Genomic DNA, 26,080 nt, shown 5'->3' on the forward strand with positions numbered 1-26,080 from the left:
ACACACATATATATATAGACACATATATATATAGACACATATATATATATATACACACACATATATATATATATATACACACACACATATATATATACACACACACATATATATATACACACACACATATATATATACACACACACATATATATATACACACACATATATATATATATACACACACATATATATATATATATATATATATATATACACACACACATATATATATATATATATACACACACATATATATATACACACACATATATATATATATATACACACTGTTGGAGCTATTTATTTGATATTGTATTTTGTTATTTCATTTATAAGTAGTATTGTTTAATTATTGTAGATGTTTCATATGTTAAGATTATTTTTCTCTTTAATAGTAATTTGTTTGTTTCTATTATTTTTTGGGTAATTACTGTGGGCACCTGTTGCTATTTAAACAAGTAGAAAGGTAGGACCAGCATGCACCGGGGTGGGCGTATAGTTTTTACCAGCTACACAGGACAGGAGAGACAGCACGACAGGAGTTTGTTAATTAGTTTGTTTGCTTGTTTTATTTGATTTATTTAATAAACACACTAAAATTGAATCCTGCTTGGACATTTGACTCTCTTCTGGCTGCGTAAAGATACCGACCACGGTGCATCAGTGGCGTTTGATTATTATTTGTTTAAGTTTGATTTAGCCGACAAATGGCCACTACATAAAGTAAAAACTACGCCCTTGGACTAAAGTAAAAGCTTAGCTCTTGGACTCAAAGGACCGATCCCACCACAGCCACAACGGGTTGGATCGTTTTTGGATTTCGTATGGATGATCAAAGAGGATTGTTTCATTCATCACTCTTGGATTCAATATCAGCGGGACAACTGCTTTGGACCGGATCAACACAGCGCTGAAACATCTCAGAAGAAACGGGTACGTGATAAGACTGCCGTATAGGAAGACGGTGAAACGAGTGGAGTTTAAAAGTCTGTATTCACAGTGATGTACGTGCTTCTGGATGTTTAAGCCTGACTGCGTTGAATCGCTACAAATGGACATTGCGCAACACCCGCGCACCACTATCGGCGGCTTTCATTCATTAAAAAGCCCGACTTCAGTGTGTGTGTGTGGTGAATTGGAGGAGCGGCCTGTAAGCGCCTTTACTGTTTGTTGCTGCACTTTACCTGCATTCACGTCCGACGGATTTGATTGATGTGTGACAAGCAGTTTGGAAGAAGTGTTCAAAATGTCTGACGTTCAGGCGACGGATGTTGAAAGGCCGTCAGCAAGAAGAGACATTAAAATGACTTCTAAAGGCTTGGAGTTCTACACGGAAATGTACCAGCAAAAGAGGACCGCACAATGCAAACAAGCCAAAAAGTGTTTGAGAAACATAAGTGATTTAATGACTTGCAATAAAAATGTAAATTCAGTGAATGCTGAGCTTTTTACATTCATCAAGTGTTACCAAGATGCAAATGACATGCATACATCTTTTGTGAGCTTACCTTTACCTCAAGATGAAGTTACAAGGCAAAATCTGTACTTCAAAGAAAAAATGACAATGTTCTATGACTTCACTGAAAGGGTAAAAGGCTGGCTGTCTGAAATGGGTTACCCATATGTGCAGCCATGTAAAGATTCTCTCGACCACCAAGGTGTTGCAGATGAAATAAACCCTGAAGATAGTGCTTCTAATGTGTTAAGTGTAAAGATGAACTCTGTAAAGACACATTCCCAGCTATCACGGATTTCATCAACATCATCTGCACGCATTAGAGCTGAGGCTGACAAGGCAGCTCTGATGGAGCGCGTTGCTGCTCTAAAAAGGAAACATCTAATCGAAGCTCAGGAGGAAAAGTTGGAAAGGGGCTGGAATGTTGGAGCTATTTATTTGATATTGTATTTTGTTATTTCATTTATAAGTAGTATTGTTTAATTATTGTAGATGTTTCATATGTTAAGATTATTTTTCTCTTTAATAGTAATTTGTTTGTTTCTATTATTTTTTGGGTAATTACTGTGGGCACCTGTTGCTATTTAAACAAGTAGAAAGGTAGGACCAGCATGCACCGGGGTGGGCGTATAGTTTTTACCAGCTACACAGGAAAAGAAAATTTGTCAAGAATGTTCCATTTAAGGAGGAATATACCGCATTCCTAAACAACATGATAACTCAAGGATATGCTGAGATGGTACCTGCTGATCAACTCGAACAAAGTGATGGAAAGGTGTGGTATATCCCTCATCATGGAGTCTATCATCCCAGAAAAGGCAAACTAAGAGTTGTTTTTGATTGTGGAGCAACTTTTAAAGGGACATCACTGAACTGCCAGCTCTTGCAGGGACCTGATCTCACTAACACTCTTATTGGAGTCCTCGTCCGATTTAGGCAAGAGCCCGTTGCAGTAATGGCCGACATCCAAGCCATGTTTCATCAAGTTCGTGTCTCAGAAAAGCACATCAACTTTCTCCGCTTCCTCTGGTGGTCTGATGGTGACACTGCGCAGTCTCCACTGGAGTATCGGATGAAAGTACATCTGTTTGGAGCTGTATCCTCACCAAGTTGTGCAAATTATGCTTTGAGGAGAACTGCAGATGATAATGTCCAACATTTCCCTCCAGAAGTGACAAATACAGTCAAACATAATTTTTATGTGGATGACTGCCTGAAATCCATGGCGTCAGAGGAGGAGGCACTGCAAATAATCAAAGATTTGAATGCGCTCTGTCATAAAGGAGGATTCAATCTTTCAAGATGGATCAGCAACAGCCGCACAGTGCTGCTGTCAATCGCTGAGGACAAAAGACCAAAAGAAATGGTGGAACTGGATTTGGATACAGACCAACTTCCAATGGAGCGAGCACTAGGACTAGAGTGGTGCATTGAAACTGACAAGTTCAAGTTCAGGACATCACTACAACAACAGCCAAACACCAGAAGAGGCATTTTGTCAGTGGTCAGCTCACTTTATGACCCTTTGGGATTTCTAGCCCCATTCAGCATGCCAGCCAAGCTGTTACTGCAGGAGCTTTGTAGGAGAAACTTGGGTTGGGATGACACTATTTCCCACTCTTTCGCTGAACAATGGTCTAATTGGCTTGAGGACCTGCAAAGGATGTCTGAGTTCAAAGTGGACCGCTGTATTAAGCCCAGAGACTTTGGAGAACCTGCTACAGCACAACTTCACCACTTTTCTGATGCCAGTCAAGTTGGCTATGGAACTGTGTCTTACGTGAGATTGGAAACTGATGATAAAGTACATGTTGCATTTCTCTTGGGAAAGGCCAGAGTTGCCCCACTAAAGCAGACCACAATTCCTCGACTGGAACTCACAGCCGCAGTTCTTGCAGTTCGTGTGGATAAAATGCTTCGGAAGGAGTTGCAACTCAAGCTGGAGAAGTCAGTCTTCTGGACGGACAGCACAACAGTCCTTAAGTATATCTCTAGTGAAACCAGACGATTCCACACTTTTGTGGCAAACAGAACCTCTTTCATCAGAGAAGCAGCAGATGTAGATCAGTGGAGATATGTGGGTTCCAAGGATAATCCAGCAGATGAAGCATCAAGAGGAATGAGAGCTGAGGATTTCCTGAAAGGCAGGAGATGGATAAGTGGACCTGAGTTTCTCTATCAGTCAAAGAAGGAGTGGCCTAAACTTGATGGGAATCTTGATGTGATTTCTGCAGATGACCCAGAGGTCAAAAGGGACTTAATGGTAAATGCTATCATCAAGGATTTGGAAAATGCCACCAACCACCTGATCTACTATTTTTCATCTTGGACTAGACTAAAAACATCTGTGGCTTGGTTTCTGAAGGTCAAGGAACGTCTCTTGTTATTGGGACAGAAGAGAAAGGAGTTTTGTGCTTCTGCAGGCCTCAGAAAGGACGATCTGAAGAATCGGGAGCATGAAGTGGAAAGAAAAGTTCAAAGCTTTAAAGCCACACTCAAAGGACAAAGAATAACACCTGAAGATCTTGCTAAGGCAGAGCAGTCAATCATTCAATATGTACAACGACACAAGTTCAAAGCTGAAATTGCCTCACTGAAAGGATGCTTTAAAAACATCCACAAAGAAAGTCCGCTGTACAAACTAGACCCAGTAATGGATGATGAAATTCTCAGAGTTGGTGGTCGGCTGAGTAAAGCAGCACTGCCAGCAGAATCCAAACATCCAGTTATTTTGTCCAAAGACCTGCATGTATCCACGCTGATTTTGCGCCATATCCATCATCAGCTGGGACATGCTGGAAGAAATCACATGCTGTCAAGGTCACGGCAAAAGTACTGGATCATCAATGCAAATTCCGCTGCCAGGAAAGTCATATCTGACTGTGTTGTTTGTAGACGCAACAGAGGAAAGCTTGGTGAACAGAAGATGGCAGACTTGCCGGAGGAGAGAGTGTTGCCTGATAAAGCTCCTTTTACAAATGTTGGAGTTGACTATTTTGGGCCCATCAATGTTAAAAGAGGAAGAAGTCTTCTGAAGAGATATGGAGTGCTTTTCACCTGTCTAACCAGTCGTGCTGTGCATTTGGAAGTGGCATATACACTAGACACAGACTCCTGTATAAATGCAGTACGAAGGTTCATCTGTAGACGAGGTGCAGTCTCCACTATCAGGTCGGATAATGGCACAAACTTTGTTGGAGCCAACCGGGAGCTGAAGGAAAGTCTGGCTGTTCTGAATCATGACAAAATTCAAAGGGCTTTGGTCCAGGATGGCATAAAATGGAACTTTAACACCCCAGCAGCTTCCCATCAAGGCGGCATCTGGGAGCGCCTGATTCGTTCAGTGAAAGGTGTTCTCACCTCAGTTCTGCAACAGCAAATTCTGGACGATGAAGGGCTCCAGACTATTTTCTGTGAGGTTGAAGCAATTCTAAATGACAGACCTATCACAAAAGTCTCAGATGACCCAGATGACCTTGAAGCTCTCACACCAAACCACATTCTAATGTTAAAGGGCAAACCAATCATGCCACCAGGACTATTCATTCAAAGTGATCTATACATCAAGAAAAGGTGGAAGCAAGTACAGTACATGGCTGAACTCTTCTGGAAGAGATGGATCTCTGAGTACCTGCCTATAATGCAAGAGAGACAAAAGTGGACAAGGCCAAGAAGAAGCCTCACTGCTGGAGACATTGTCCTTGTTGCGGACTCCACAGCTCCAAGAGGATCTTGGATGATGGGAAAAGTTTTGGAGGCAAGAACAGATACAAAGGGGCTGGTGCGGTCTGTGCGACTTCAAACCAGGACCAGCATTCTGGAGAGGCCGGTGACGAAGCTCTGTCTGCTTTTGGAAGCAGCAGACTAAACATCATGGACTGATGTTTTCTCGACCTCTATTTTCTCTCTCTCTAATCTTTCTTTTTGTTGTAGGAGTCAAGAAGAAGATTAACTTTAGGTCATGTTTATTATAGGAATAGCTCGTTTGAGAATAATAATTGTGATATTATGCACAATTAGGGGCCGGAATGTTGGAGCTATTTATTTGATATTGTATTTTGTTATTTCATTTATAAGTAGTATTGTTTAATTATTGTAGATGTTTCATATGTTAAGATTATTTTTCTCTTTAATAGTAATTTGTTTGTTTCTATTATTTTTTGGGTAATTACTGTGGGCACCTGTTGCTATTTAAACAAGTAGAAAGGTAGGACCAGCATGCACCGGGGTGGGCGTATAGTTTTTACCAGCTACACAGGACAGGAGAGACAGCACGACAGGAGTTTGTTAATTAGTTTGTTTGCTTGTTTTATTTGATTTATTTAATAAACACACTAAAATTGAATCCTGCTTGGACATTTGACTCTCTTCTGGCTGCGTAAAGATACCGACCACGGTGCATCAGTGGCGTTTGATTATTATTTGTTTAAGTTTGATTTAGCCGACAAATGGCCACTACACACACACACACATATATATATATATATATATACACACACACATATATATATATATATATACACACACATATATATATACACACACATATATATATACACACACATATATATATATATATATACACACACACACACACATATATACACACACATATATATATATATACACACACACACACATATATATATATATATATACACACACACACACACATATATACGCACACACACACACACACACACACACAGAGAACGAATGGTGATGAGATGGGATCACAGAGAAGCAGGAAGAGACAAAGTGAATCGTAGTTGGGCCACTTACATGGATACAGTGGAAGCACACAGGGAACTGACTTCTTCAAAGCGCAGAGTTTTATTCCAGACGAAGAGAAGTACAGTACAACTTTAAGCACAACAATTCTCTTTCTGGTTCCTACAGGCTGCAACACATGCATGCTAACGGGGCCGCTAAGCTATGAGAAGAGCTACTAACCGACTCCCATTGGCATGCACAAAGAATACCAAACGCCAGCACTCCAGTTAAGTACAGCAAACCTTTTTTTTTTTTTCTTTTTTAAATCATTCAATCAAAACGTACGTAAAATTAAGAACTCCAATAATCAGCCTTTTTTTAGTTTTTCCCCCCTCAGTGAGTGGAGCAAGACTAGGAGGCACCCAGGTGCAACGGATTTCATGCCAACCGAACAAGTGAACAGTCCCCTTCACCAAAACTAGTTCAACGAACGGCCGCAGAGCATAAACATGCGAGAAAAGAACAAACACACATCCAGCTGTCTGCGGTTCTGCCTCAGCTCCACATCGCCACATTAAAATACCAACCATGCAGCCTACGTCAACCCAACTCATGCCGGTGGATAGCAGTGAACCGCACAGTCACACACAGTAATAGTGAAGTATTCATGTGTAACCGCTGTATACAGTAGGCCGATACTTCAGAGTTCATGAATTATTGTGCAGATTACAGTCGTTATTTTTCTGCCATATTCATCTCGAAAAAAACAACAACTAATAATTCAACAAACTCTGAAATGATACGACCAGTCGAAGCCAGAGTAACATCTGCAGGAGAGGAGAGCTGCCAGATGGCGTTGCCTCTGAAAAGAAAAAGTCTGGCGCTCTCTCCTCAGGTTGAAAATAATGTGCAAACACGTATCCACGACTCGTCCTGCGCCAGCCTTTTGCCTCCTCGAGCCCATGCACCACAGACAGACACACAGAGAGAGAGACTCTACGGACTCCTGTAGCCGGCCCGCCATGCAGCCTGATGCACGACTCGCTACAGCCCGACACCACTACCGGAGCACGACAGAGTACATGCAGAGTGACGACCCAAAACAGAGACCGACTGCTCGCTGATTAATACGGCTGACTGGCATCATGCAAAACGTGTGTGTGGGGGTGGGGGGGAGGAGGGAGGAGGGAGAGAGAAACAGAGAATCAGGTTACGGCGATGCCAGTGACAACACAGGCTGTTGATTGAACACAAGGGGAGACTGATGCAGGGCTCCATCAGTATCCGCTCAGCTTGCTGATTGGCTGAAGGTGGCGGAGGGAGTGTGTCGTACCGGTGGGTGCAGGTGGCGGTCTGTCATTCTCCACCACACTGCGGCAGAACTGAGAGTACAGAACTATAAAGGGGGTCCCAGCCAGCCTCATCCATCATGCAGGAACTGACACGCGCGCACACACACACACACACACACACACACCACAGGAAGTCACCACAGTAAGCCCATGCAGAAATCCCGGCTTACAGCGACGTGGGTCAAAGATCCAATATGGACGACTGGCTGATTGACGCCCCAAATTTAAAAGAAAAACTGCTTCCAAAAACTCACATGCTTCAGTAAAAAAAAAAAACCCAAAACATGTATAATTAAATCAACATAAATAACCTGAAAAGAAATAAACTTAACATACATCAGAACTCAAGTGCACAGATCTTTGTAAGAACCCCAGAGAGTGAACATGCATCAGTGTGGCTGTGATTTGTTTTCCCAGCATGCCTCTGTTGTACCAGGAGGCCAGACGCTTGTCACAACCACTTAGCCACAGCACCGGCAGACGGGAACACAGAAGGATTTCTACACTAGGGAAGAAAATAAGAGCATCTGACAACAATCTGCCATGCATCATCCTTTTCACTGCGTTCCTCTCGTGCCCTCCGGTGCCAAGTACACAAACATCATTCCAATGTTGCGGAAAACGTTGTAACATCCGCGTGGCTACGAGTTGCGAATCAGTCGAGGGAGAAAAAAAAAGGTGCAACAGCTTACTGTGAAAAAATGAGAATATGCTGCAGAGGAAAAGTACCCAGCATGCCGTATGTAGTGTTCTTGCACCCCCCCCCCCCCCCCACCCCCACCATACAAACAAGTTTTTGGAAATTTCAAAATGAACATATTGCAGAGAGGACCAGGGAGTGGGATACCAGTGGGCTGCATCAGAGCATATCACTACAGGGAGGATGGGAGCTAGCAGTCAGTGATCAAGCAGAATTATGAGTACGGAGAGAAGACAGAAGAGAAGACGGGGGAAGAGAGCGAGAGAGAGAGAGGAAAATTACCTCAATCTTACGACCTTCCACCAATGTGCCGTGGAGCTTTTCCCGGGCTTTCTCTGCGTCTGCGCTGGTCTCGAATGTCACAAAGCCGAAACCCTGTGGGACACGGCAGAGGTTAAAGAGGTTGGCGGTGAGTGAGTGAGTAAAGGGCACATCATCAGGGATCGTGGAGCATCTGTGCATCCTTACACCTCGGGGTGCACCCTGACATTGTTTAAGAGATAATTGGAGTTTCGTAACAAAGATCCCCCACGTGGCGCACTGATACAATGTCAAAGTGTCGCATTCGCAGAGAGAAAAAAAAAAAAAAGCATGCAATGTGGGAATTACTGTCAGTAAAGGAAGAATTGCGGCGAATCAGGCATCGTCTGTGCACTTACCTTAGAGCCCCTCTCGTTGAAAATGATCTCTACATCCAGAATCTTCCCATATTGCTGCAAAGAGATTTGAGGGAAGAAATTGGCAAACATATAAAAGCAGAGAAAGCAGTCACTGGATCCTTACATATCAGTCTTTGAGGATACTGCTAAATCAGAAGCTTCTCACATGGTGTTACAACAGCCTAGCACTAGGTGTCGCTATTACACAAAAGACGACTTCCCATTCGCTTTCAATGAGTTTCCTTCTATCCTCTTGCCTTGAACTCTGCTCTGCTCTTATTCCTCTCACTTCGTCCCACATTTTAAACACACATGGCAGCTAATTGCCCCTTCAAGCACACCCATGAGTTTATTTCCTTTCTGATAGTTTTGACTATTTTGTCCCCTCGTGGGCTGGCCCTGCCGTGGTGGACCCGCCGTGGTGGACCCGGGGTGTCTAGACTGATTTATTGAACACCGTTAAAAAATAAAAATAAAAACGAGGCCCATGACATTCCCAGCTTCTTACCCCAAACATCTGCCTGAGGTCAGGGTCCCGGAAGCGGAAGGGGATGTTTGAGACGTGGAGGCGTTTGGGGGTCCCTTTGTCATCCAAATCTTCCACAGAGCCTCCGCCTCCAGTGCCGCATTGTACACCCGCCTCACCCTGGGGCACCTCGTCAGTCTTTCCCTGAGGGGGGGGGGGGGGGGGGGGGGGGAGCGATGGGTGGAGTTAAAGGGGATAAAATGGCTTCTGATAAACATTATGATCTCAACTGCATCTTAAAGGATACATGGTTACTGGCCAGCAATGTATTGCTTTCAGCTAAATGCTAATGTCAAACTTGCTAATATGCTCACAATGACAATGCTAACATGCTTATGTTTAGCAGGTATAATTTTATACCATGTTCTCCATCTTTGTTTAGCTCGTTAACATGCTAACAATGACTAATTAGCCCTCCACACAAAGTCCAGCTGGGGCTGATGGGAAGGTTTTTATAGGTTGGGTCATGAACAGTTTGACAACATTTTGTCTTTACATTGAAAAAAAAAAAAAAAAAAAATTTAAAAAATGGTAATCCAGTCGGGATGGTAGTGGTAGAGCTACATGTTCGTCCTTGGAGCTAAAGGCAGAAACCAGGGTTAATGTCTGAAATTGTATTTAGTAAAAGTGTATAAAAATGAATATCATAAATCGTGCAGTTACTTTTCATATTCAAGACGGTATGAGGAACAACAAACTAAAATGCAAAACGCCTCAACATCCCACACGTGTGACAGATAACGATACAAACTTGTAAAAGGCTGTGCTTACGATGGTGGTGGAGGTGGCTCCGTTCGCACCGGCCCCCACGTCTGCCGCGCCCCCAGCACCAAACATGGCCCCGGGGCCAAACTCTGTCCCTGGCAGCCCGTTTTGAGGAGGGGGTGGAGGGGGGAACGCTGAAAAGGGTGGGGCCACCAACCCCTCCTGTCCTCCTGTCGAATCCTGAGAGCCCTGGGGGGAGGAGAGAAGAGGAGACAAGTTAACATATGTACACTGTAAGCACTGCTTTGTCGCATCCTGATGAAGGCAGAATGAGGGGGTTAAAATCCTGCCTATTAATAGTCACACTCTCTCTCCCTCCCTCACCACTCAGCCCCTCCCCCAACTCCCTCCCTCCCTGCTACCCTCTCCCTCCATATCTCTGACAGGCATGAGTTTTCAGTCAGCCGACCATGAAATATTTACAGCAAACACATCTATTATTAAGAGAGAGAAAACTGGATACACAGGGTGAGATACAGAGATGCTTATGGGATGGATGGACACGCGGGGAGATAAGCAACTACAGCGCCACGCTAACCGTGACGTGTTTACAGCCACTGCTGCATTGTGCGAACACTTGCTCATGGATTTTTTTTTTTGGGGGGGGGGGGGATTTATTTTAGAGGCCATCTATAATTCAGATGAACTGTGTATCAGCGGGGACTTCAGCCTCTCTGCACCGTTACAACTCTATCAGCAGCAGGATCATCCACAGATTCTTTATGGCTGCTGCTGCTCAACACACACACCTTTACCTTGTATGTGTGCATGTGTGTGTGCGTGTGCGTTGACTCCGCAATGCTGCTTTGCTTCAATCGTTTCACACACTCAAGTGCATCTTGGAGTCAGTTCCACAAAACACAGTGGACAGACAGCGAGTTACACAATGAGCTGTAAAATAAATAAAGCTTGAAATAAAGCGAGCGTGTTTGGCGTGAAGGCTGCACCAGGCCAGGCAGCATAACACTCGGCATTCAAACACCATTAACCGCTGGTCCGGTCCCTGCCGTGGGCTGGATCGGGGCCGGGCGACGCCTCAAGACGCTCGGTCTCCAGACAGCCTTTTTAATTCGACGGAGTAGCCGTAAGGTGCCGCAAAGCCAACGAGCTCCCTCCCCGCGCTCTCGTCCTATAGCCTGACTGCTCACTGTTCTTCTGCAGTGTGTCTACCGCATTATTGCCCCCCCCCCCCCCACACACAAAAAAGGACGGAAAAAATGTGGGAAAGTGAGGCTGAATGCGTGTTTAGGGGAGGAGCGCACGAAAGCCGATTGTGTTCCCCATCTGCTACGGTATCAAGTGATAAAATAAGGAACATTTATTTGGTTAGGCCTCGGCCTAGGAATGATCAACGCCTCAAGTGCACTTGTTCGGGCATGTGAGCTCATAAGCATGCAGTAGCCTGTGCTCAGCCACTAAAGGGTGTGTCCTATGGGCATATCCAGGCCCCGGGCTGAGTCACACACTGAAAATGCTCGGCAGTGGGAAAGAAGAGGGAGCACAAGAATTAGAAAGAAATAGGGTGACAACAGAACAAGAAGGTTAAAGCTTATGACTTGATGATCGTGTATTAACAGGAGTGCTCGTCAATGCGTTCAGCCGCACAGCATGAGAGAGAGAGTCAAGGAGAGACGGTCCCCTTGGGGTCAATCTGTGATTTCGCGGCGTGTAAATATAATTGACTTGACTCGTCAGTGACCGGGTCTCCCTGAAATGACATATTTCATTAACGGAGATGTCAGATCTTAACACACGGTTCATCATTTCTTTATTCTATCTCAATGGTTCCCTGAAACAACTGGACCAGACGTCACAACACGATGCTCCCACTAGAGATGCACCGATCGATCCAAACCGGCAGTCAGTCTCGTATTTCAGATCTGTTTGCCGGTCACATTTACACACACGTGTTCCACCGCATGTTTAAAACTTGATCGGTCATGTGAAGAAGAATTTTAAGTGGTTATCATTTTGAGGCTCCTGCTGCGAAAGGTTTACAGAACACCGGCACTGTGCTCGTGAGATCTTTTCATCAGCAGGTTAGTTCGAGCTAACGAAGCAGAAACAATCACGAACTGGATTAATGGATGAACTCATAAACAGGCAGACGAATGGAAGCGGTCAGTGGATTAAGAGCTGAGAACAGCACCTCCTTAAAGTCCACACAGGCATTCCTGACCCGCTGACTGAGGAGCAGCACTGCCCTAAAATGGCAGCATCATATAGTCAAAAAGGAGAGGGGGGGGGGTAATGGAAACAGGGGCTGGGGCTTAACGGGGAAGGGGATTATGGGAAATAATGACGCGCTCTATTAAGAGTTATATCTGGTCCGAAACTTTCCAGAGAGAATTCTTTGACATAATGAGATAAGATACAGAATTGGGCGACTCTGCGATACGTTCAAACAGGCCAGGCTCCGTATGGAGACGACAAGAGATGCGATCGGTAAACAGAGGAGGTCGAGTATCGACTGAAACGTGTCCGATATTGCTAAATAACGAGGACCATCTGAAGCAGGAGCTACCCATCCAATATGGTGCACACACACACACACCAGTTGTGTTACCTGAGACACAATGTTTTTCCATGCACGAAGAGGAGGAGTTGGGGGGGGGGGGGGGGGGGGGTTCGCTGCAAACCTTTTCAAGCTTGCGCAGAGACGCTGGATGAGCGGCCGAGTGGCGATGCTACTGAAACTCAATCATGCAAACAGTCTGTGTGTTGGAGCTCTGTAGCGCCTGTAAAGACGCGGCGCTGGAGACAGAAATACTCTTTTTACGGCTTCGTCTCCCTCTGCAACCCGTCTCTTTTCTTCTGCTGTGGTCGGAGAACTAAGTATGCCTGCGTCTCTCTCCCCCTCCCCCTCCTCCTCCTCCTCCTCCTCCCCCTTCATGCTCGCCTGCCACGCTTGATGAAAGCCAGAGGGAGAATTCATTTTTTTCCCTTTTAAACCCATCGATACCCGCCCCTGAAGTCACTTAAAGCTTCTACTGCACCGGAGGCGTCGGTCAAAGCGTAAGCCGCAGCCCATCTCCTTATACGGTGGCCTCTGTTGCAGAAGCTCCCGTCCCTCCTTCCTGACTGTGGGCCAATCGGATTACAGAAAAGCTGTTCCTGGGAAACACACCAATACTCCAGAAGGCTCAGCACCAGAGGACACACTGGTGGTTATTTGGCATGACGGAAAACTTTATGTTTAATGTAACAACGGGAATGTTAAACGACAGGCAAACGCGACGCTGTCTGTCAGTGTCAGCAGCTCTGTGGCTGCGCTGGGATCTGTGACAAACAGCTCGCTTGTTTTTGACAGTTGAGTTCATCATCATCAGCGTCATTATCATAATCACACTGACGGCCCTTTCTCTCACACTCTGACTCACCTCGGGCAAAGCAAGAGGATCTAAAAATAAAGAAGTTCCTAAGCACAACTCTGGCACACCACTACAGACCAAAACATATGCAGAGATCGAATCATTGGAAATGAACAGATAACAGGTTGTGCTTTCAGTGGCAGCAGGACCGCTCGAGAGGCGGTCGTCATTTTCTGCCTTTACCAGACGGCTGCTTTTGTGTCCCAGGACTGCATCATTGTGCAAAAAGATTATTAAAGCTTTGTTAAGATTATTAAAGCTTTGTTGAAGGTTATTGAAGCTGCAATGATCGATGAAACGACTGAGATAAAACCTGCCTGCAACTATTTTCAAACCAAAAATAATCCAGTTTTTCTTTGCCATGAATGATAGTAAAGTGAATATCGTTGTTTGTGTGACAGAACAAGATATTTGAAGACGTTGACTCGGGCTGTTAGAAATTATAACCGGCGTTTATATATTACTATTATATTACAGGGGGCAAAACCAGTCATTGATTGAAAAACACAATCAGCAGATTAATCAATGAAAATAATTATAAGTATTGTATTGTATTATTGTTATAGATGACGACAACCGAAGCAGACTGAATGAATAAATAATAAAAAAGGTTAATTTCAATAAAAACCAAAGCAAGCTTAAAAGTGCATCCAAGTACATAAAATGTACAAAATAAACAGCAATAACCAACCGAAATATAATTATAATGGACTAAAAACAGAATACGGCTGAACTCGTACTGCAGTTAAATAATGCTGAGTGGACGCAGACGACCCTCAGCTAAAACAAGCGTCTACAATGTTTCCACTAAATGATGAAAGAAGACCTCAGCGGACGCTGCAAGGCGGGGGAAACGTGTACACCGCCGGCACCACTTCTGCATAAGAAGTTCAAATTTTAAAAAAACAACACAACGGCGCTGACTTGAGGTGCTGCAGTGCGAGACAGGCTGCAGCGTGTGCAGAGGTACTGCATACATCGAGGGCTCCGCTGCACCGCTCGCAATGTGCCCGACCGAGTGTGTGTGTGTGTGTGTGTGTGTGTGAGAGAGGTAACATGCGGAGCGTTTTCACACCTCGGCCCCGCTGCTCCCAGCCTTGGGCAGTGTGCAGTTAGAGCGGCATTAGCGTTGGACAATACCATCATGGCTGAATGGGGCTGGCGGACAGTTAACCCCGAGGTGGAGTCGTGTCACACAGTGCATTAAGCCACCAATACTGAGGACTCTTCATCTGTAACAGGGCAACTGTGTTCCTGTGAGACGTGGAAGTCAGTATTATCTGTCACTTTCTAATGGGACAGCTGCCACACACACACACCAATACCATAATCCCACAGGGTAATTATCACGAATAAAGTAGCTGGGGGCTGACTTGCAGCAAAACACACAGGTAGCCGTCAGTTTGTTATGAGAGCAGCCGTGACACACACACACACACACATGTGGGGGGGGGGGAGTTAAGCAGCCTAAACGCTCAAGATGCCACTCGCTGCCTCGAGAAGCACGCGATGGCTTGACACCCTCTCCTCATGGGCTCAGCGCTAAAACAGGTGGGATTTTTTGTGGATGATGCAACATATTTGGTAAAAGGCCAGTGCACGGAATACGCACACGTTTTCCAACATCCAGTAAAGATGACGTGTTTTTGATGAACTGTAGGGCTGTGTCGAATGGTTATATTTTTCTGCATGTCTATTCATTGTGTTTAAAGCCGGTGTTATTCTATCTGTAGGAATAGTGCCGGCTGCGTAAGGATTGTTTCTGAATTACGCGATGCAAACATTTCCAAGAACTTTAGAAAGTCCAAAAGTCTAAATGTATCGAAAAGAAATCTCTAAACTTCATAACACGTTTTCAATCTCACGAAATGTTTTGCTGCAATCCATATTCGCTGACGTTTAGCTTTTCATTTACACTGCAGTCATCAAAAGCTCTCCTGCTTGCGCGCTCACAAACTGTATTCACTCGACAATCTACCAGCCCCATAAATCACATTTATACAAACACAATAACACAAAATGTACTTCTTCAGGGCGAGGACGTCATCAAATATGACGACAGACTGTCGGAAGCTTCATTCAAAAACCTCAACAGGAGCTTCAACTGAAAACAGGCCGACTTGATGCTCGTGTGTCATTCCTGCTGCAGTGATGACGCCGACTAGCCAACTGAACAGATGAGTTCTGAGAATCGGCGAGTCAGCAGGCTCGTTATGGAGCCGGGCCCACCGCTGACCCAGTGAGAGGGGGCGGGGGGGGTGTTCCACACAGGGCTGTGCAGAACACCTCAACCGTTATCAAGCACATTTGAACCATCAGCTATGTTACTCCGAAATAAACGCTGTGCACTTCTTGTAACAACCAAAATTTTTATTTATCAAATGAATTGAATATATCAACCAGCCCAGGCTAAGGTGAGCCGTCCTGGACACGAGTCACACTGAGGATCTACCCGTCCCTCTTATGCACACAGTAACCTACAGAACAGAGATGCGTCACCCAAAATAGAACCATGAAGAGTGTGACTGGCCGTGTGTCACCTTTAAAGAGCATTCCCACATGGAACGAACGCACTCGCCCTCCTTACAGTTACTACCGCCATCCTCCATTTGCCGTCATGCCCTTTGAAGAGGAATAATGTGTTCAGAGTACAGCAGCTCTAGCCTGCAAAGGGGGGGGGGGACCTACAATCTCTACTTCACCATGATGAACAAATGGAGAAAACTACTCGACAAAGTTACACCACTGTCCATCTTTTGAATCTGAACTGGAAACACGAGAGCGGCTGCGATTATTGAGTGTCAACATGTAAGACAGGGATGCTGCTGTGTGCATTCAGTTAAAGGAACTGTGTGCGTGTCTGTTGTGCCATAAGAGAGAGGGGGGGAAGTGAAGTACTCCCAGCAACAACTGGTATGTGCGTGTGTGTGTTTGCGCAGAAACAACTGTGCCTTGACACCCGTCTCCCTCAATCCAGAGGCAGATGAAGTTTAAACCGCATGGACAGCTTGGATGACACCGTTGAACCGCTCGACAAAGCCTCGGCCTCCACACGCAGCAGCGCACATGAGCGATACGACATGACACTGCGTGCGGTGCAGCGTAGCGGGAGCATGCAACGCACCAACTTGCACATGCATGTCAACGCGGCTGCTACCTCGCCCCCCCCCCCCACACACACACACACACACACACTTAAGGGCCCCAAAGGAACCCAAGACCGGAGAGCAGGACATGCTAGAACAGAGCCAGAGAACAGCTCTCTTCCTCGGGCTGTCTCTCGGCTAAAGTAGCACAGACACGCCCACCGTATGCTAAGAGCAGCAGAGCGCACGTCGACTGTAAACATTATACGCGGCAGTGTCGAGGAACTATTTTTAAATATGGTCAAATGTTGTCGCTCAGCAGCATGCGACTCTCTGTGTGTTGTGTCCACTCCGGTGACGCATTGTCAAAATGTTGCTACAGAGTGGTAACGAGCCCGTTAGCATGTTATCTTTCAAAAATAATGAGAAATACTTGAGCACAAAGAGTTAAAAAAAGAAAGGCGCTGCAGGGCCAAGCCCTCCTGTTACTCTGATGTCCTGCCAACTGTATGTCAAAAGGCCTCACCTGGGCCAAGAGATCGCAAACCAAATACAGACCACATCAGAACCAGCACCGATTAAGGCTCTGATCTTGCCGTTCTCAACGTGTGCACAAAGTTGCTGAAAGAAAGGAGCTCTGCTTCAGAAGCCAACTTACCGGCAGCATTGCTTGGTAGTACAGCCCCATCATCGTCTGCTCTCGAGGAACAACTGCTGACCAGCTCTCGCTCCTTCTCCTCTCCCCTTCCCCGAGTGTCTGTACGTCTCCTCCTGTGCCTCCTCTCCCCTCACTGTGCTCTAAGACCATGAGCCGACGGTGGCTTCAGTCCACGTCTGTCTCGCACATTCAAATTCTCCCTCGTTCACTCCCTCTTTCCTCCTCTCTTCCACGTCTCCGGCACGCGAGCCTCGCTCTGCCTCTCTTTCCTGCGTCTCTTCCCCCCCTCGGCCCTGCTGCTTTGATCCCCCTCGGGCCTTTCTCTCTCTCTCTCTCTCCTCCTGACAGCCTCTTCTCTCCCGTCTCTCTCTCTATTCTCTTAGCTCTGCGTCTGTCATTCACACGCTCCCGTTACACGTCCCGATGCTGCTCCCCTCCTTCGCTCCCTCTTGTTCCCGCCCTCTCTTTGAGAACTTCCCCTCCTTCCCGGCCCTTCAGTCCCTCCTATCCATCAAAGCATCCATCCTTTCCATGCAGCCACGGTGAGCCACCTAACCCTTGCTTCTGGATGGAGTCAGAAAGCTGCTGTTGCTGTTCTCCTAGAGCCCCCGGAGAGAGAACAGGAACAGGAAGGAAGGAGATGCTGTCTTCTATCCACGCACTGGCTGCCTGAGAGTACAGAACACGAATGCGACCCCCACTGCATTGCAGCTCCTTTTTTTTTTTTTTTGGATGATTTATTTATTGCGTGGCAGCCTGTCAGCTCCAAAAAAAGCAGCGGTGGGAAGGCCGGTCGGTAGACAGCTAGGTAGCTAGCTGCGTGGGATGGCTCCTAGTTCTGCTGCAGCTGCCTTCGCCACACAGATGGAAGTCTCACAGAACTGTGGCAGCGCCAGACTCTAGTATCTAAACCTCAACCTGCACAGGAATCTGGATTTCACTGCATTGCGCCTTTTTTTTCTTCTTCTGGCTCGGGCTCAGTTTCCCCCACTTCCCATCACTGTACTGTTAGGAGGCGCTTAATTTTTTGCAGAGATGAGAGTGCAGTTCCTTGCACTGCATTTTCATATGGGAATATGCCAAGCTTTCAGACATCTGCTGAGGCTGGCTAGAACTGGGTCCAGAGGGATGGAGGGATGCAGGGAGGGCAAGATAAGTGATTGGTGGAGGGAAAACATGGGGCAAAAAAAGAAGGGAGCTGGGCTGGAGTGGGAGGCGAGGGGACGGAGGGGCGGTGGATGCGAGCGAGAGATAACGGGATAAATGGATAAAGGGCTGAGTGAAGAAAAAAAAAAAAAAGAGCGCCAGGGATGACGGGATTAGGGTTGTAAGTGAGGAGGATGAGAGGATGAATAGGGGATGATCTGAGGATTAAGCACGCAGAGATAAACACACGGTCGCACACACACACAAACACATGCACATTGTGTACACAAAGATGTGCTGTGATCATATTCATGCTGCTGCACTTTGGCTGGCACTCTCTCTCACACACACACACACACACACACACACACACACACACACACACACACACACACACACACACACACACACACACACACACACACACACACACACACACACACACACACACACACACACACACACACGAGGGGCTAAATCTAACACACACACACTCATCAGCTAATTCAAACAAAGGCCTGCTCTTTGAAACACAGCATCTACAGATAATCAATAGCTGAGCCTTAACTTTTCGAGAGGAATAATCCAGAACAATTTCAGGAGCCATGTGAAGTTTATGAGGTAATTACATTTAAATACAGTTTTGCTGTTTCTAAAAATAACAATGCTCAGGTGTGAAGCCTCTATGACCTGTTTTTATGTGCGTTTACGTGCGTTTATGTGCGTACACACACACGCACACAGGTCAGTGTGCAGCAGCAGGGACCCACAGGAGCCTGTCACCACTTAACACACTCATATTGACACAGGCAGACCGACAGGCAGTTCAAACATGCATACACAACACTAGACGGGAGCACTACCGAGACAAATGTACTGCAGCAACGAACAGGCCAATCCGGCGGCTAGGCTAGGCCGGGCTAGCCCCCAATTTGCATGATAACCGGCAGCCGGTGTGCAGGAGTCTCCTAATGCGCTGAAGGGCAGCATACATTAGCGGGGACAACTCTTAAATCATTTATTCAACAAATGCAGCGGCTTTTGAATTTAACAGAGGATCTAACAAGTGGAGTTAAGGATCACAAGTGTTCTCTGGCCAGGTGATGGTCGTACAAGCAGGCAGGGCCAAGACCGGCTCCAACTGTGCTCCTGGACTACTGTAGTGTTGTTCTGTGTCAAGCAGTGTTAAATAACTCCCTTCCAGTTCTGTTTCTCCTCTGCTCTGCCTCCTCCGCTCATCTGTTTTATATTTTTACGTCCGTCATGTCTCTCACAATCCTTATTTTTGTTGTTGTAAGATCAACACCCAAAGAAACAGGAAAAGGGGGACGTTTAAATCTGCATAGATTCAACTTTAAGCCAAATTCTTACAGTGTCGTCTCATCCTCTTCGAGTTCACCCTCTCGCACATTCAGAGAGCTGTATTCCCAAGAAAGGAGATACCGAGGTTTGGAGAGCCGAGAGAGAGAGACAGGAGGGGGGGGACACCTGTGAAAATCTCCCATGTTGTGATTTTGTTTTTGGGGGGGGGGGGGGAGGCCCGCAGACCAACACTCCCCTCCTGTGGCACTGCCAGAGAGCTGCACATCCCGAACGCCAACTAGACACGCACGAACACAAACACGCACACACTCTCACAAACACACACACACACACACACACACACACACACACAAAGGAGCACGCACGCTCTCAGATACGGAGGCCTTTTCCTCGCAAACCCGCTCAGATGGGCTCCGACGCACGCGAGCACCGAGCTGGTTTGAGCCGCTCAGCGCGCTCTGCTGCGTGGAGGTAGATAAGACAAAATAGACAGCCACCCTGCCGCTACGCTGCACACTCATTACCGAGAGCAATATGCACGGAGAGATACTCAGGATGAGAGAGAGAGAGACAGTGAAAGAGAGGACGTGCAGCAAACACAGTGTGCAGAGCTTAGTTCTTAAAGAAGGCGATAGCCTAATTTCTCTTTCTGAGGGTCAAGCCTTTGATAAGAGGAGCTGAATTGCTACCAGAGTTTCCTTTCATCAATTCTTCTAACAGGCATCGTTTATACGCTACCATCGGCTGAAAAAGAATCCCCCGGTTAGGAAGAATGAAGAGTTGGTTCTCTAAAAGAGTTTACTGTGTCAAATGTCATTTGTGTTTTCATATTCAGAGCATCTATTGAGATATTCAAATGAAGATGCAAATGTCTGTTGGCAAATGCCGTCGGCAACGTTAAAAACAAATATTAACAAAATACATTTGGACTTTACAACGCGTGTAATCGGAAGTGTTTGGCTCCCACAAGTCAGAAACAATCCTACGCAGCCACTGCTGGACACTAATCCTTCAAATAGTGCAATACTAATAAAAGCGTTGCCTGGTCTTTGTCTGCAACTGTGCAGAAAAACACTGGCATTGAACACATCGACTACACGTGTGAATGTTGGTTTAGAACAGTGCAACTGACCTTTAACTGTCTCATTTTTGTCCCAATTTTCTGACACAACTCTGGATATCTTCTCTTACATCCGTTGATAAAAAAACAAAAAAACAATTGTTGGTAGTTCAAAGGGGGGGGGGGGCTGGCTGAAACTATCTCAAGTGAATGCAGGCTTCTGTATTGCATTATGTATGTTTTAATTCACTGTCGGTTTTGCGAGCCGTCACTAATCGCTTACCTGACTGTGAGGTGCGTATCCATGGAAACCGGGGTTTAAAGGCTCATTGTTCTGCAAGAAACAACAGGAGGAAAGAGAGCGGTGTGAGTGGATGCAGTGCACGTCCAAAAACCAGTGACATGTACTCTGAGTCACAACATCAGTAAGTGGAGGACGAATGAAGAGGTATAATTGTCACAACTTGTCTCTGCAATCTAAACGCCCGACTGACCGCCAGGGTTGGAGAGAAGCACCGGACAGACGCTGATAGAATATTCTAGTGACAGTGAGCCAAACAACACGCCAACGTGGATACGGGGTCTTTGTTTTTCCAGTGCCCACGATTGAGACAAACTAAACTGCTCAGTCAGCAGTAAGATGACACTTCCCTGAAGGAAAGACGGAAGAGTGAACCAAGTTACATCAGCGGCATGACTGGTGAACCGCTATGGCACAGCGTTCACAGCCAGCCATACTAACCAATCGAAATCCACTATCGTGCCCCCCCCCCACACGCATCCCTCTTCGACCCTGCCCCAGAAACCAGTGTTGTGGTTAATTGCTCTGTAATTACTTTTAATTAGATTATTTCTGTCTCTCTCCATCTCTTTTTCTCTCTCAACTATTATTTTCCCCCTCCGTGTCATTTTTTTTGCCCCAGCGAGATCAGCCATTGTTTGCGGCAGAATTAGTTGAGGAGGAGGAGAAGGAGGAGGCAGAAGAAAAGACAAAGAGGGGGAGCAGGAGGAGGACTGGAACAATGGGGTAAAGTTAACCAAACGATGATATTTTGACAGCAGAGAGAGAGCGAGCGAGAGATAGATGACACCGGCACATACAGCCTGCTGGAAGGCCTCGCAGAGAAAACATGACCGCCGAGCGAGACTCATGCCTCTGCTCTCCTCGAGGGATGAGTCTCACGAGGCGAGAAGGGGGGAGGAGTACGAGAGAAGGTCTGAGGGGGGTGAAAGACATGTGTATGTGGTGGGGGATGGGGTGGCAGTCCCGTAGAAGCGGCTGATGTTTTCATTACATTTAATCTGCAGCACCGAGGAGCAGGCAAAGAGTTTCAAACCCACGTGCCCCCCCCCCACCACCCACCCACCTCGGCCTGCATGCACTCGAGTGTGGGGCCGCGTAACGGCGCGGCAATCAGGGCAGATTTGGCTCTTTGAGTGTCGGGTTAACCTCCTGGCCCCGACCTCGAGCAGCCTCCTGAAGGAAATCACTTCCAGATAGCATTCATCCAGCCAAGAGTCTGAGAAGGAGGGCAGCGCTCGTCCAAACACACGGCTGTCGAGGCCGATCCCGAAGAGCTGGCTCACGCAGTAGAACTCTTTCAGAGACTAGGACTTGTAATTCTGTTGTGCAAGTCCAAAAACAGATGTGGTCGATGGTGCATGGATGAATGAGGGAGTGTCTAGACGGAGCGGGGTGGAGGGAGGCCCGGGGGGAATGAGAGCGTGAGGTTAGATAAATGGTCTCGATGTAAACAATAGGTAAGAATGAGAAAGAAATCGGTAAACTCTTATGTGTGTTTGCGTCCAGACTCGAGGTCCGTCCACCTTCTTCTCCCCCCCCCACCGTCTGAAACAGCCCTTTCTTTGTCTCCACTCTCACTCTCCGCTTCCCATTTCATCTGGAACCAATTTCCCCCTCGTGCCTCCTCAACAGGGGGGGGGGGGGGGGGGGGGGACACACACACTCCTTGGTGGGCCGCAATTACAGGGGAATGGACGGGCTTACACTCAGCAATATACCGTCTGTGTGCATGAAGCTGCCGGTGCTCCACTACGGCACAGTTGGAAAGGCGGGTAGAGGCAAGCTGTTCGGGGCAGCGTTGCTCAAGTCCACAAAGCCTTGGGCAATGTCAACAGGAACGGGAAAACTCTTCCTATTCTAAATTATTTTAAAAAAAAAAGATGCATGTTGGGAGTTACCAACACTGCCTTTCAAATAGGACTGAACGGACATGCTGGTTTCGGTGCACCAAAGAGTGGCGCTCAACGGTGTACTGAAGGGCCACCGAAGCAGCTGAAAACAATGTGATATTTCAGCTCTATTGCTGCAAAATACTACAATTGTAGAGCGGGATTAAAACGTTGAGACTCAGTAGTTTTATGGCATTTTGCAGTCAAAGCGAGGGTGAAGGGCCACGAGCTACGTAAACCGGGAGGAACAGAAAAAAAAACAAAATGAAACCCAACCATCAAATTATAGAGTTGGTTCTGCAGTGGACAGGCTGGAGAGAAGAAAGAGGAGGAGGAGGAGGAGGAGGAGGAGTTTAGGTAGAAGAGCAGGAGGAGGGAGAGGAGTGTAGACTTTAGCAACATCTGGAATCAATCTGTCTGCAAGAGAAGGGGGGGGATATAGGAGAGAGGAGCAAAGAGAGAACAGAACAAAAATAAGGGCAGAGACAGCCGCACACAGGAGGTGGAGGAATGTGGGGAATAAGACAGCCAAAGCCAAGAACAGGGGAGAGAAATATAAAGCAGTCAAACATTGGTGAAATGGAGACAATGAGTCATAAGTGAGGAATGCCATGTGATTTATATTTTTTTAGGGGGGGGGGGGGGATCTGAACGTGATACCTAGTTTTTTTTCCAGAGACTCTTGTTTGCTCGCGGTGACACACACACACACAGCTCTGCTTTGTAAGTATATTACATGCCTGCCGCGTGTGCTGAAAAGCATACAAAAGAGGCCCTCGTTTATGCCTGCCATACATTTTATTTTTTTAAATGAAAAATGATTACTGCATGCTGCACTAAAGCCTGTCCGGGCTGAAAGCGGGGCTTTCCGGCTGCACTTCTGCAAGTTTCCATTAAGTCAATTCCGTATAGTTTGCGAGCGAGGAGGAGCCTTTGAAGGCGCCGGCTGGCTGACTGCGATGGCTTCAGACGGGACTGGCAGGGTTCAGCAAAAAGCACAGAAACCAGTCACACACACATAAACATACACTCTCGCCACCCCACCCCCCCCTCTCTCTCTTGACTCCGCGGAGGGCAAAACTAAAGGGCGTCTCTTGTTTATTTTCACTCTCTCCCAACATGCTATTTTAGGAGAAGGAACGAAGTTGGGGAGTTGCTGTAGCAAGCGGGCAGGAGCAGGGGAAGAAAAAAAAGGAGCAGTGGTGGTGAAGGAAGGCAAAAACGACATGAGGTCAACAGATGGAGAGGGAGAGAGGGGAGGGAGGACGGGAGAGGGGTCATTAAAGGGGGGCTTCTGCAGGCGTCCAGTGGAGGCAGACTGTGCCGAGGTTTGGCTTTTAGTACGGCCTCAATCATACCACCAGATGTACGGAAAAAATCCCACCTGCCGCCACCAACAAATCATAACCCAAAAGACCAAAATCATAAAACTACGACACACGTTACTGCAGAGCACTGTGGAAACACACGGTGTGATGGAGATCTCAGCGCCAGAATCGCCTCAAATTACATTTAACCGCGGATCTGAGAGAAGGAAAGCCAATCATTCATTAAGTGTAACGGGAGATTCTTTGCATGTTTGGTCAACAAATCACAACCGAGGTAGATGAACACTGTTCGAGAGGACCGAACGGAGCCACCAATAGAAGGCAGAAAGTGAAGTAGCAGGGAATGAAGAGAACAGGCCAAAGGGTGCAGGACGGGCAAGAGAGTCATTTGTCAATGTGATACGCTCCGAAAAGCTATCGAAGCCAAACGATGAGGTGGGGAAGTGAAGAATTCGATGGAGATTGGCGAGACGTGGGGACATAAAGACAAAGACGACCGAGGGGGAAGGGAAGGAGGCCAAGACGAATTGCAGTGTTTCCACTCAGACTGAAGGCTTCTCTCTTAAGACAGAAACTTATTTTCCCCAAATTGGAAAAGCTTCAGCTCCACATTTTCCCTTTAAAGTTACAGTTGATGTTCTTTCTAAAAGAAGACACCTCTGATACGGTCGGACACTAACGCAGCATGTGGCTGTAGGGCATCGGCTGGCTGCAGACAGTGTTGCTAGTTTTTCCACAATCGAATGTTTCATCTTTATATAAAGACATTTTCACTACAACAACATAACGACAGACAAAAACAACAGCAACATTGCAATTGTGAATTGCAGACTTCACTTCGCTTGTTGGCACTTTTAATCACACATCCTTTGTGATTAAAACATCTTTTACCGTGAGTCAGAATATCCGAGTGATGTCAATGCCAGTTATTAATCATCAGCTAAAAACCTGGAAGTGTGTTTTTACTCGTTTCACTTCATCATTGAGTTTTTTAACGTCTTCTAAAGAGGTGAGACGTTTGGCAACTTGCACCACTATGCGGCGCAGGCTGCTTCATTGTTGTCAGATCTAATTATTTCGGTTAGTCTTGGAAAAAGCCCGTCTGTGCACGACGGGGCGTGCGTTATGTTACAGTGAAACTAGGGTTTTCATTTCACGCTCCAACAAATCGCCGGCAGTACGCTTATTTGGTAAAGACGCGTCGCAGCATCCAGCGATCCTCTTAATGAAGTACTCGGTACACAGATTTGGAGTTGGTATTAGACATGGCTGACGGATTGGCTGACCTTATTAAAAATGGGGACAAATCCTCACAAACAACCTCAATGGATCCAGGTAGGGCTCACAACTCAATTGTCATCATCCGTGACCCGGTGGCAGCCACCCCCCCCCCGCCCCCATGTAAAGGGAAACACTAAATTGACATTTCAATACGCGTGTGGGTGGAGATGGAAGCACATGTGACAGTTTGGGGCCAGCCGTGGGGAGGAGGGGGGAGTGGCGACATGATGACCATAAAGGGAGAGTTCACATGCGAGTGTCATGTTAAGGAGCTGAAAGCAGTGTGCTTTACAAGAGGGGGGGGGGAGACACACACACAGAGATAGAGAGACAGAGAGAGAGAGACTCTATTTTCTCCTTTTTTGTTTATGAACGGTGACTTTTCCTCCTTTGTCTTCAGTCTGATTATTCCTGTGTGCTTTGGCAACGCGGCGTGTTGCACAATAACGCACCGTGAAAGC

The 26,080-nt window shown here is 46.5% G+C and overlaps 1 protein-coding gene across 5 annotated transcripts in view; it reads right to left on the reverse strand.

Annotated features, from left to right (window-relative positions):
• The window catches only part of LOC306786827 (RNA binding protein fox-1 homolog 2-like), a 44,251-nt gene that overhangs the window by 13,976 nt on the left and 4,195 nt on the right, over positions 1 to 26,080 (reverse strand). For 3 of the 5 annotated variants that reach the window (XR_013772510.1, XM_079281711.1, XM_079281710.1), the window contains exons 2-6: positions 21,101 to 21,151; positions 10,180 to 10,362; positions 9,391 to 9,552; positions 8,883 to 8,936; positions 8,506 to 8,598 (exon numbers count right to left, since the gene is read on the reverse strand). Coding sequence is in view for 4 of the 5 variants with exons in the window: in XM_079281711.1 (XP_079137837.1) it covers positions 8,506 to 8,598; positions 8,883 to 8,936; positions 9,391 to 9,552; positions 10,180 to 10,362; positions 21,101 to 21,151 (543 nt within the window). In the remaining variant the exon portion in view is untranslated. Of the gene's footprint in view, positions 1 to 8,505; positions 8,599 to 8,882; positions 8,937 to 9,390; positions 9,553 to 10,179; positions 10,363 to 17,288; positions 17,655 to 21,100; positions 21,152 to 26,080 lie in introns of those variants that run through there. The other 2 variants (XM_079281713.1, XM_079281712.1) reach the window with 2 other exon arrangements.

The sequence above is a fragment of the Melanostigma gelatinosum genome (genome assembly GCF_949748355.1).
Source record: "Melanostigma gelatinosum genome assembly, chromosome: 13".
Lineage (NCBI taxonomy): Eukaryota > Metazoa > Chordata > Actinopteri > Perciformes > Zoarcidae > Melanostigma > Melanostigma gelatinosum.